Source organism: Gavialis gangeticus, unplaced genomic scaffold, assembly GCF_001723915.1.
Source record: "Gavialis gangeticus isolate Ggan-Ray unplaced genomic scaffold, GavGan_comp1, whole genome shotgun sequence".
NCBI classification, from domain to species: Eukaryota; Metazoa; Chordata; order Crocodylia; family Gavialidae; genus Gavialis; species Gavialis gangeticus.
The window spans coordinates 38,942,569-38,955,665 of NW_017729025.1; the positions used below are offsets into that span (position 1 = coordinate 38,942,569).

General features: G+C 44.8%; 1 protein-coding gene across 1 annotated transcript in view; it reads left to right on the forward strand.

Moving 5' to 3' along the window:
* The window catches only part of CCDC88C (coiled-coil domain containing 88C), a 214,516-nt gene extending 203,336 nt beyond the window's left edge, over positions 1-11,180 (forward strand). Inside the window, exons 26-31 of the mRNA XM_019519909.1 lie at positions 1,335-1,523; positions 2,485-2,553; positions 3,450-3,518; positions 6,202-6,503; positions 7,535-7,750; positions 9,081-11,180. Of these exons, the coding sequence (XP_019375454.1) occupies positions 1,335-1,523; positions 2,485-2,553; positions 3,450-3,518; positions 6,202-6,503; positions 7,535-7,750; positions 9,081-10,085 (1,850 nt within the window). The 3' untranslated portion in view covers positions 10,086-11,180. The remainder of the gene's footprint in view (positions 1-1,334; positions 1,524-2,484; positions 2,554-3,449; positions 3,519-6,201; positions 6,504-7,534; positions 7,751-9,080) is intronic.
* Positions 11,181-13,097: the final 1,917 nt, after the last annotated feature.

A 13,097-nucleotide genomic window follows, 5' to 3' on the forward strand; every position in this document is an offset into this window, starting at 1 on the left:
GCATGCTGGATCCAGTGTGGACCCTGGAATGGGTGTTATGTGTTATGCATGCCCCTGAGCAGCTGGTCCAGGATCATGTAACATGTGGCACCTGCCCCAGGACCATGCTGCATGTGGCGCCTGCTCCAGAAACTCTGGGCATGTGTACATGTGCATTAACACACTTTAGTTGATGCTCATTAAATCTAGTACCACCATTGTGAGGTACTAGGAAAATGCACATTAACCTGTCTCAATGTGCATTAACTAAATAGCAATGGGCACTTTTACATGTGCTCTGGAGGTGGGCAGCATCTTAATTCAAGTGGTTCTGAGAGCCGCTGTAATTAAAGCACCACCGCATCTCGTGTATTAGCGGTCCCCATGCTTAAAAATGGTGGTGGGGGTGCTTATATTAAAGCTTGTTGCATGAGCTTTAGTTCAAGTGCCCCACTCCACCATATTTTAAGTGCGAGGACACTGATATACAAGACATTGGAGGCTGCTGGAGCACAGTAATTGCCATACTTCAGCAGACTCTATTAATTGAGTCTGCTTCAATGTGCTGGAATTCCAGCATGTCGGAGCAGCCTCCATGCTCATGTGCAGATGCTCACTGTTTTTAGTGATGCTTAATGCATATTAGCCTGTTTTAATGAGCATTAACTAAATAGCATTTTTAGTGATGCTTTAATGCACGTTAAAATAAGATGTAATGCCCATTAAAGCACACATGTAGATGTGCCCTCTGCCACTGCACCTGCTTCAGTGTAGGTCTGCTCCATGCTAGATCCAGCAGATGTTCTGGAGTAGCTGGTGTGGGCACCATGTACATCAGGGTCACCCTTTGCTGCCCATTCTGGGACAGTTTCTGCTCACAGCCTGGAGCAGATGCACAGTCTCAGAGTGGTTGGGGTAGGTGCCACGTGCACTGCAGTCCCAAAGCACATGGCTCTACAGGTCAAAGCTTTGACACCTCTTCTTTAAGGCAGTAGTCATAAAGGGCTGTTACATCTCAACTTGGTTTTTTTTTCCTGTTTTCATGTCTTTGCCCTTTTTTCTGTTTCCTTCACAATACCTTTATGTGTATATTAAAAAAAACAAAAAAAAAAACAAAAAAACCTTCCTACAGTCTCTAAACCAGCCCTAGTCACTCCTTTGCTTCCTAGGCAGCCCACACAATTGCAAAATCAGCTGCATAAATCTCTTACCCAGTACTGAACTATTTATTAAAAAGCTTGCAGAACCAGCGCCTTGTTGTGTGCATTTTGTGCCTGCTTGTTCTGTGTGTATGGAATTGGACAGATACATATCCAGTGAGGTTGCCTGATTCTGTATTTCTCTCCTTTCCTTAGTATTAATAGATCTAAAGCAAAAAAGAATTTCCCAACATGGAGGCAGCAACGATAATGTTGAAATTACAGCAGACCCTGCTACTAGGCACTGTGGCATGGAGCTGGGTGCCAGGACTAACTCTGCCTCAGCTATCCACTTGACCGCTTCAGGTTCTGCTCCCACATCCAGGCTCCAAAGCAGACTCAAAGGTGTGTGGTGCATTCTGGTATCTGTAACTTGTACAGCACTCAGTTTTCAGTCCCTGATTCTATGCAATGTGATCCTCAGTCATAGCAGGAACTGAGTCCCCTATACAAAAGCTATACACATACATGACTCCAATACTGATCTGTATACCTGTCAGAGGCTCAGCAAGCTAATTAGGTGCTGGTGGGCTGGGTGGGAACTGAGAAGGAGGGGGACACAGACAGATGGATGTTCCCATCTACTGTAGACCTGGGGCATGGGTGAGTAGAAGGGAAGGCAAACTTTCCCTGTAACAGCATCAACTCCACTCTGGCATCTACAGTCACATGGTGAGGCCCCCTGGGAGCCAGCCCTATTGCCCTGTTCACTGCCCCCCAGCCCCGCCTTTTCCCTTCTCCATGCATACAGATTGAGCCACAGGGCTATGCTGGTTCTGGCAAAAGCTTCTTTGGGGTAGAGATGCAGGGAGGCAAACACTTCGCTCAACTTGCTTTCCACTTCCCAAATATACCGCTTAGTGTGGCACTGCCCTGCCTGGCTCATCTGTCTGGGCAGGTGCAATGCAGGGTTTCTTCTGCCATGACAAAGACTCCTGGGGGTGATTCTGGCACCTTTTCCTACTCGGTGCCTGGAGTTGGTGCCCTGCTCACCCTGCCCTAGTTACTGTTGACACACAAAGCATATTAGTCCCTTGATATTATTAGGCTTCTTTACACCAGCAAAACTCTCTGTGTAGAATGTCATGTAACTCTGGTTATTCATCTAAGTGGACTCCTGTATATGTGTGGCTTTGGGTCCTTTGGTCAAAATGGTGTCCTTAAATATGGCTGCTTTTCCCAGTATAAACTTTGCAAGTCCAGTCCATTAGTTCTGTCGTTTATTTCATAATGGTACATTTAGGGATGATCTGTGGGATTGAGTTTCCTGTACTAAATTACCTACTAAGCATTATTTTCTTCCCAGGATGTAATTCAGAAGATAATCTTGTGGAACAATTCCCTGAGGTAGAGTTTTCCAATAGCAGACAACATGGTAAGTTGATAGACCATACATAAAATTAAAATAATCCTAATGTTGAATCTTGCTTCATTTTGTCCAAGGAAACCTCAAAGGTACTTAAAATTTACGTTACAGAAGGCACATCTACATGTGTGATTTAATGTGCAGTAACCTATTTTACTGCACATTAAAGCATCACGTCAAAAAAAAGTGCTAATATGCTAATGCACCATAAAAATAGGCTACTGCACATTAAGCATTATTTAAAAAGCTTGTGCTTTTGCTGCTGCATATTAGGACAGCCTAATGCACTTTGATTTAGTACCTCACATTAGAGGTACTCATTTTTAATGCGCAGTAGCAAAAAGCGCATTCATGAACATATAGATGTGGCTAGAATGAGATGGAGAATATCAGTTTCTGACATTTGCATCCGTATGTTTTATTTTTAATTTAATATATTTTTTAAGAAAGTGATTAGTTCCTAAAAGAAATGAAATTAAGTCCTGACTAATACAAGTTGGCTTCCACCAGCAGCACTTTAATGCATGTGGTAAAGATTTGACAGTGACTGCACCTGATGTTAGTGAGCTTGGGTTTTCAAAAGTTTATGCATTTCTAATTTAGTTAGTCTGTAAAGTGCACCTGTACCCTGTCTTCTGCCTAACTTCAGACTAACATGGCTAATTTCATATCTTGGACTTTCTCATACATTATGTTTGGGCACCATTTTTCAAAAATGCACCAATGACTTGGATATGTAAGTCCCATTTTCAAAAGAGACTTACGACACTTGTATGTCTATAACTAAATGGAAGTCACTAATACTAAAGCTTCTAGATCACTTAGAAAACTTTTTAAGATGTTGTCCTTTGTCCAAACGCAAGTGTAATTTTGCACTTTTGAACTTTATCCTTGTATCTTTCCAGCATCCAAGCCAAATAGTTTAGAGAGCAGTAGAAATGCATCCAGCAATAGCTCACCTCTCAATTTGAAAGGTAAGATGTTTTCAGAGCAAAACGTCTTCTCCAGCTAACACGAAATTCAGATGACTTGCATCAGTGTATTTTCTCTCTTTGCCAGCAAAATCCAGATGTCACGACTTCTGTAATCATTTTGCAATCTGACGAGGAGCCTTACCACACTGGGGCTTGACACAGGGTTTGAAATAATGATTTTTTTAAGACTAACTTTGAATTCTAGGATAGACACTCCAGTTCTTCATTACCATAGGTCTCATGTCCTAAGGGATGAAAGGCCAATCTTAAGCTCCTTTACACAGTTCTTCTACCTTTATTCTGTCCTCTAGATTTTCTGAAATTTTGTTCTCTAACAAGCAGAAGCCCAGTAGACAGATCTGGTCTGCCAGGTTCTTCCAGATGCTGGCATTCTCATTTCCACAGCTTAAAGCAAGTCTCAGCAACTGAAAACTCATGGGCCACATGTGGTTACAGAGATTCCCTTTGCAATAGAAATGAGAGGGGTCTACATGTGTGTGGGCTGCAATAGCCCTCCCACCACCACTGCCTGGATGCTGCATAGACTGCAATAGCATAATTTAGATCAGAGCTGTCCAGTTGTCCCCTGGGCTCCCACCTGGCTGTGGCTCCCCTAACACCCCAACTGCCAACATCCAGGGTCTCCGGGCTTCCCTTTCCTCCTCTGGCTTCCTTCACCTACCCCTGGGGCTGGCACAGCACAGTCCACAGTGCTGGGGGAGCACACAGCTGTCAGCTGAGGTGTGGGCAGCCCACCTGTGTGGTCCAGCAGGGAAGACTCTCCGTGAGGTAGCAGCATTATTGTGGCCCATGCAGAGCATGGCCTCCAGCTTTTTAGAAGTTGTACAGCCCTGATTTAGAGGCGCATTAGACTTCATGTAATTCACCCTGAAGGACTGGCTGTACTCACAGAAGGCAAAGGATCAAGGAAATGAGAGCTAAACTTCATGTCACCCTCATGCATCTCCGTTCCTTTCATCTGAGTGTCGCCGCATTTTCTTCAGCTGTTGTTCCAGGTCTGATCTCCTTAAACTAAATTATCATTGCTAGTTGGAATCCAGTTGGTCAAGTACAGTAATTTTTCCTTCTTGAAGCTCTGTGACCTGATAAAGAATGTCTTGCATTCGAAAGCTTGTCTGATAGGGCTGTGCAAAACCTCAGTAGCTGATTTGATTTGGAGGAGATTTGGCCTGCTTCAGGGACCAAATCTCCATATTCGAATCTAATTGGGAGACCAATTAAAAGCTCCAAATTGATTCAAAGCATCCTAATTCATTCAGACAAGCTTCGGAAAAGATTTGGCCACTTCAGAGATTTGGCCGTAGACTAAACAGGCAGCTGACAGCTGCCTCCAGCTGGTAAATCTGTTGGGGTTGGGGGAGGGGAGAGGGAAGGGGTGTGGGGAAGGAATTGGGGCTGGGGCTGGAACAAGCTGCCCAGCTGGGGCAGGGGGGCATGTTACTCAGAGAGGAGGGCAGGGGGGCATGGGATGTGGGCGCAGCAGCACTGGGAGTGGAGGCTCTTTGCTGCCACTTGCCCAACCAAGGTGGCGGGGGGGATGCGGGCACGGCTCGCTCCAGACGCAAGAGGGCAAATGGCAGCAAAGCATGGCCCCCACTCCCAGCGCTGCTGCGCCCACATCCCGTACCTTTCCATGCCAGCTGGCAAGCAGTGGCAGTGACAGGGCAGAGCCTCTGCGCCCAGCGCTGATGCAGGTGTAGTAGCGCTGGGAGCGGGGGCTACGTCCTGCTGCCGCCCAGAGCAAGCCGCATCTGCATGCATGTTCCCATGCTCACCGGCTCTGGCAGCAGTGATCAGGGCCTCTGAGAGCTTGTGGTAGAGTCCTCTGCACAGTGGGGGGCAGTGGAGATCATCCATGTCGTGTCCCCCTTGCTGCTTGGTATCCATGCAGCATCTGTTGCCTTGCGTGGGTGCAGCAAGGTTTGGCAGGGCACCACGTGCTGTCTGGGAGCTGGGGTAGCTCCAGTAGTCAGCTGGAGCCCAGCATCACTCAGCCCCAGCAGCCCCAGCTCCCAAGCAGCACACATTGCCCTGCTGAGCTGTGCTGCACCTGCGCCATGGAGCAGCTGCTGTGCAGGGGGCGGCAATCCCCACTGCCCCACCCTGCGCAGGGAGCTCTGCCATGAACCCTCAGAAGCCCCCAGGCAGGGGATGGGGCTGGGGCTGGGCAGGGCGCCCATGGGGGCTTCTCCCACAGCTTTCCCTGCCCAGGGAGAGACAGGCACAGCCAGAGGAGCCACGGGAGAACCTGCAGGCACCCAGCTGTGCCTGTTTCTCCCCAGCCTATCTGAATCTCTGATTCTGATTTGGCCACATTGAATGGGGACAGTGAATCACCGAATCGAATCATTGTCCTCCGAATCGGCCAAATCAGAATCTGAATCGAAGAGTTTCCTTTTCACACAGGCCTATTGTCTACCTCTATCCCAACTATGCAGTTGGTCCAATAAAAGATATTACCCTAAAATCCTCGCCTCCCTAAAACTCCAATTCCACAGAGTTTGGGGGACGATAAACTAATAATCATTAATTCATTTTTAACTGGACTATTCAGCAGAGAAAGGGAACTGGAATCATATAGTATCTACTTCAGTAAGGAGTTGACATTTTGCTAAAATAAAGGAAAATGAGTAGTGTTAATGCTGCTTATTCCCTTTGTCAGGTTCCTCAGACCTTCTCCATGGCAGATGCGAAAGCCTCAGCAGTGAAGACATGCTGTTAAATAGAGAGATGCCTGCATTGCCCAGAGACAGCTATCTTTGTCACTCTGCTTCTGCCATCTTGATCTCTAGTAGCCGACATGACCCCTCCCTTCACAGAAATGGCTTGATCTCTTATGATGCTCCTCAGAGAAGTTACACACCCCACCCCTATGGTAGCAAGCAGCGCTCTGCCTCTCCTGGCAGTGAGATGGTGACTTTGCAAGAGTTCTTAGAAGAGAGTAATAGGCTATCCCCACCTACTGTAAGTAAATTAAAGCCATATCTCAGGTGTTATGAATATATTCTGAGCTAGTTTGAGGGAAGGAACAAGTAAAAAAAATTATATGATCATTGCTAATGACTATGGATCTTCTTATAAACTGTTCATTCTTATAACACATTTAAGTAAAGGAACCCAGTTAAAAACAGGGATAATATACCGCATATTCTTTATTTGTTTATATTTATGTTTGTAGCTAGAATTAATCGATTAATAGAAATTAAGATTTGTTGTTGTTTTTTCATTGAATAATTCTTCCTGATTAAATGTTCCCACTGTTCCACCACCTTTGAATTCAGTCTAGATTTAATATTTGAACTAGTAAATGGTCCATGCAGTATTATTCAGAATTCCACCTTCGTTGTAGAAAGCCCTCACCACAGTTATTGGCTACTTAATCTTTGCTGGGAAATGAAGATTAGCAGCCATTTTATTGAATTTTGAAATGTGCATCTTAAAGAGCACCTGCCCTATTGAAAAATCTCCTCCAGTTTTGCAGGAGGCTTCTATAAGGCTTGATGCAGGGGGGAGTTTCTATTTCCCTGGATTGTACTGACTCTTTCTAAGTACTAAGTGGTGCTATTGTGCTGTTGGTGAGACTCGATACTAGATTATTCCACAATGCACTGTGAAGTGTCTTGTAGGAAATAAACTATGGTTGGTAGATAGCAATTGCCTTTTATTGCTTAATGATGCCGTGCATTAGTGAGAAGCAGTGTTGCAGTACAAAGTATATTTTCAGACTAAGTTTGTCATTGTCATGAATGGAAGTTAAGGTTTCATCAACAGTTCCCTAGCATTACTGACACCAGAGGAGTCTCCGCTTCTTATGACTTCAGTTAATTCGGGGCCTTAATGGCTAAGGCAAACATTATGAAATACCTCTTTCTCTCTTGTTCTGATTCTGTGGGGTAAATGTCTTCAGTTTAAACTCTTTCAGAGTTTGTTGGTGTCTGTATCCATCTGACCATGTCTCTATTTTCATTCTTTCTGTCATCCTTTTTCCTTTTCAGCGGCGACAAAGCTTAAATGAGACTGAAATTATCTCGTTGCACCAATTTCTATTAGAAGCTGATGCACTGTATCCCTCTTGCCATTCCCTATGTCCTTCCCTCCATCAGGAGCCATCGCAATCAGTCGAACCACTCCTCAGTCATTCATGTCGTGACAGTGAGAGGCACAAAACAGGGAGGGGGAATAGGAGACCATCTTCACTGTATATCCCCAGGGTATCCGTCATTATCACTGTGTAACCAAAGCTCACAATTTGCTGCAGCTGGCAAGCACATTCATGCATCTGAAAAGCTTTTAGCCTAGCAACTACTTTGGTTTAAAGACTAAAATGGCCCAGTGACCTGTATTTCCTGGTTCTAGAGTTCTTTTAGTGCTTGGCCTAAGCAAGTGTTTGTTAGGAGCATTATAACAATATAGTTACCCTCTAACTTTAACCTGCACACTGAAGATTTAGACTAACATATGAATAACCTTGACTCAGCATGTGAATGAAAATGGAATGCTTCCGAATTATCAGAAGCTGCAATTTTATTGCTATTATTATTATTAATAGCATTTGCTAGTAGTAAAATGGTTTTTCCAACTGGAAGAAAACTTCCCTGGAACTGTTGTAAAATTAATGTTAAATCTTGATGTACTTCCCAGAGAAAAGCAAACAAATTAATTGCATCAGGTTTTTTCAACACATTCTTTTGCAACTAGCATCTCCATTAACTGTTCACAGCATATCTTGAATTAATACCTTAACAGTGATGGGGGAAGTGCTACCTATATGTTTTGCATGGGTCCATCCACATCAAGCCTTTATTTTCTTTATGACCAGGTTAATTGTCTGCCACCACAATATTGCAGATTATTTCTGGACAGTTTTTCCTATTTCAGTACATTTAGATACAGCTTTTAATACATTCAATTTGTTGCCTTTTCCAAAATAAATAAATAATTCAGATTAGTAATGAAATTGTTCAGTATTAACATATCACTGCTTAAAGTATTCCATTATTTGTTATTCACAGCGTACCAATGTTTTGTCCACATTATATTGTAGAAATGACAAACAAGCTACCATTTGCATGCATTTGATTGGCTAACATTAACTGAAGCAAAAGAGCTGCAGCCCAGGGTGCTATTGAGAAAAAAAATTTTAACTGGTGACAATTAAACTGGCAGACAAGGCTGTCACAATCTAATTATGATCAACATGTAACTCATTGATGCAAAGTTACAGACTCTATACCTCTCCCCCACAGTGTTCCTACTTTTAGGTATAAGATACATGGTTTATGTAGGGTGCTTTGGGCCCCTCCTTGCAGGTTAGTCTTAACAAACCAATTAGTGTTTAAGCACTATGAGAGAAAAAACATTTTATACGGTACCAAGTAGCCTCCTGTACATTGATTTTGTGTTGAACCTTGGGTTGCTTGATGTATGGAATTATGTTGTGACAACCTTGAAAGGAAAAATGTTTGCTGAACAATGTGTGTCTTTCATAGCAACCAGAGTAGTGTTATTAACCCGGTGTGTGTGTGTATTTTCTCACATTAGGATACCTCCAGTAGCAGAGATGACTTGATGGGTGATTACTTTAGAAAAGCAAATGATCCCCCAGCACCTGGGAACAACCTGGTTCAGCCAGGTAGAAAGGAGGCAGCTAAGATGCCTACAAACTATGTTACACCAACTGTAAAGATGATTGTTGCCAGTGAAGAAGGAAGAATAACAAAACCTGGGAACTTTGTCAAACCAAACCTTAGGCAAGCTGATCCTGAGCCTCTGGCAAACTCCCAGGGGTCTCTTAAGCTTCCTCATACATCACCACATCAACCACTCAGTGGGCCAAGGCAGATCACACAACCTCAGCCATCCGGCACTCTGAGCCGAAGGAGCACATCATTGAGCAGAGCATTTAGTTTGGCCTCTGCAGATCTCCTCCGAGCCACTGGCCCAGAGACCTGCAGACAGGAGAGTCCTCAGAAGCTTGCAGGCAAGGACTGTGTCAGTCCAGCTTTGAGGGTTTCTGTGCCACCAGGCTCTCAGACTACTTTAAAAGAGAGGCCTCAGTCTGCCAAGGTTTCCGGCTCCTTGCAAAGCATTGATTCTCGCTGTCGGCAGCTGGATGTAAGACGTCTTTCCCTGGCTCCTCCAAAGGATGAGAGACCAAACTCCTTCCATCCTTTTTCTTCCTCTCCCTTGGCTTCTGCCAGCAATCTGAACATGCAACAGCAAGAGCGAGTGTGTGCAGTGCCTGATCAACACTATTCACCTGCACAATATACACCTGCTAAAGTCAAGCCTAAGACCTTTCCTTATTCTGGGGAGGTGGCCACTGTGACTCCTCTCAGAGCTGTCTCCAGTAATACTGAAGGTGAAATTACTGCTGGGCAAAGCGATGCCTTTCTTACCAAATGCCAGGATAAGTCTCCAGAGTGCAGCACTGGAACAGGGGGAACAGAGGACCACACTACAGGTGGTAGCTCTAGGAGCACTTCTGGAACTCCAGATCCCCATGGGGACCAGCAGACTGTCTGGTATGAATATGGGTGTGTGTAACCCAGGGATTCGCTGAGTAACATGCATTTTGAGCTACTGACTTCGGGGTGCACTTGCTAGTGGGCTTTGTCTGTCTAAACACTGTGCTAGGGCTAAAAAGACATTTACCTGCATGTTGGGAGCAAATAGTTGATCTGACACACTTTCCCATTGTGGTTTTCTAATGGAGCAAATCTTTTGTGGTTGAGAAAGAGAAAACTGAACAGCCAAACCAAGGCCTTTCCTTTGACACTATTGTGCCTAAAACAAAGTGTAACCGCTGCAAACTCCCATCAAACTACAGGGCCTAATTTTCAAACGTGCTGAACACTCAGAGCTCTGGTAGAAGCAATGAGTGCTCCACACTGAAAATCAAGCACACAATCTCCCTGTCTCTGTACCCCTTCCCTCCTCCCCTACTAGATTCTGCATTAAAGATAAGTTCCATGGGACAAATTTAGCTGTGTTGAATTAAGCCCTCAGCCTGACAACCAGCTTGAGCCAACATTAAAGGTCATATAAAAGCCAAACTCCTCCCCAGGGAAGGAACTAGACACTTGGAAGGGCTTAAAGAAAAGCTGAAGGGCAAAAGCATGTGGCTTAGCAGTGAGTCTAATAAAAACAATTATCTTTGTAGCAGCTGTATTTTATAAATAGACTGATCAGAAAACCAGGGTCCTGTCTTAACCTTCCCCACTGGGAACTGCTAGAATACACAGAGGACAATGTAATTGCCCCACTGCCTTCACTACACATGCAGTTCAATGGATCCTTGATTCTGAAAGTCAGGTGGTGCTGTCTTTTGAAACTTGTTTTATCTTTGATACAAACACTGGAACTGATACATCCTGTTCAGGGGGAGATGCCTTTCTAATGCCTTTCTAAGTATGGCATCTCATGTACAAAGTAGTGTGTAAATACCATGTAAATGAGTTAAGCAGTATATAGTTAAGCATTGTGTAAAGTGTATTATTAAACACTTCCCTGTGAGTGATTGTCTACACCCTAAGTAACATGCAGGAATGAATTTTGTAAAAGAAATCCTTCCTTTTGTCTCAGAGGTTGTTGAGTATAGAAACCAAAATAATTTTATATACTCATGAAAGAAATATACTTTAAAAAAATCTATTTATGTATCCGTCGGGAGTTCCATTGGCTGCTGATGTACAGAGGATCAAAAATGTGTCTTTTAATTCTGTTCCATGTTTGTAAAGGCATTTCCGATGGAATAGGCTGAATTCAAAAATTTTTAAAGGTTTTCCTTTCCCTGGTTCCCATCTAATATAGTAAAAAATACATGTAAGCAATCAGAAATTGAAACTGATTCAGCTAAGGAGGTTTTTGTTTAGTGCATAGCAATCGCATTCTGAAAACATTTATTATAAGCAGGATTGTTTATAATAAAGATTTAAAAAATGCAAATTGGTTCTGTGCTTTTTTCTCCATTGCAAAACCCCCATGTCCACTGGGATGGGACAGGTAGGTCTACATCTGGGAGCTTTGTTTAAGCATATTTTAACACTGAAGATTACCATATTCGCTCAAATCCAAAAACAACATTGAATTTAAGATGACTTCCCCCAGTAAGTCAAATCTATGTGTGGAAAACTATAAATTTGTTATAATTTTCCATATATTGAATCTAAGTAGTAGAAGATCATCTCCATAAGAACTACTTCACTTCACAGTTAAGGCGGCCGGGATCTGGAACCAACTTCCAAGGGAAGTGGTGCTGGCTCCTACCCTGGGGGTCTTTAAAAGGAGGCTTGATGCCTACCTAGCTGGGATCATTTGAGCCCAGTTTTTCTCCTGCCCAGGCAGGGGGTCAGACTTGAAGATCTACAAGGTCCCTTCCGACCCTACTTCTATGATTCTATGATCTTTAATTTGTGTCCATCTCTCCCACCCCAACTGCTGTGGTAGAGAAAGCAGCAGCATAGGATGAAGGGCCAGATCCTCCCCCCACCCACTTACCTTCTGCTGTAGCTCTGCTCTGGCTCCGGGGCACTCAGCAGCAGCGTGGCCCCAGCCCAGCCAAGGAGGAGCAGCAGCAGCAGCAGCTCCTGGCCAGGCAGGGTCGCAGCTGCAGAGACCAGAGCTGGAGCAGAAGCTGAGGGAGCTTTGGGGCAGGGGGGAGCAAGGTGGGGGGCAGGGTGCAGGTGTCCTCTGATTCTCCTATAGTCCCCCATGATGCATGCACCTGCCTTTGCCAAACAAGGCATTCTAGCCCAGGGCAGGTGGTTGCTCAGCTCTAACTTCAGCCCTGAACTAGGGCCGAAGTCAAAGCTGAGCTGCTGCCTGCCCTGGGCTGGTATTCAAATCCAGGACTAGGCTTTTTCCCCATGCTGATTGGGAGGGAAGCTCATCTTGGATTTCATAGACATTAGGGGTGGAAGGGACCTCAGCAGATCAGGTCCAGCCCCCTGCCCCAGGGGCAGGTAGTCAGCAGGGATCATAGGATCCCAGCAAGATAAAAATCCAGATGTCTTTTGAAGGCGTTCAGAGTAGGTGCTTGAACCACCTCCGGCAGCAGGCTAAACCTGGGGGCTCGGACAGTGAAGAAGTTCTTCCTTTTGTCCAGCCTGAAACAGTCATGGAGGAGTTTGTGACTGTTCGACCTTGTCATGCCTTGGGGCACTGTGGTGAACAGACATTCCCCCAGATCCTGCTAAGCACCCCTGATGAACTTATAAGGTTGCCACCAGATCGCCCCTGAGCCTGTGCTTTTCCAAGCTGAAGAGTCCAATGGTTCTCAGCCTCTCATAGTAAGGTCTGTTTTCCTGACCTCTTATCATGTGTGTGGCTCTCCTCTGCACTTTCTCAATCTTCTCCACGTCCTTTTTTGAACTGTAGAGCCCCAAACTAGATGCAGTCCTCCAGCTGTGGCCTCACCATGGCCGAGTACAATGGAAGAATGACATCCTGGGATTTGCTCGAGAAGCATCTATGGATGCAAGCCAGCATTTTGCTTGCTTTACTGGCTGCAGCATCACACTGAAGGCTCATGTTCATCTTGTGGTCAATCATGACCCC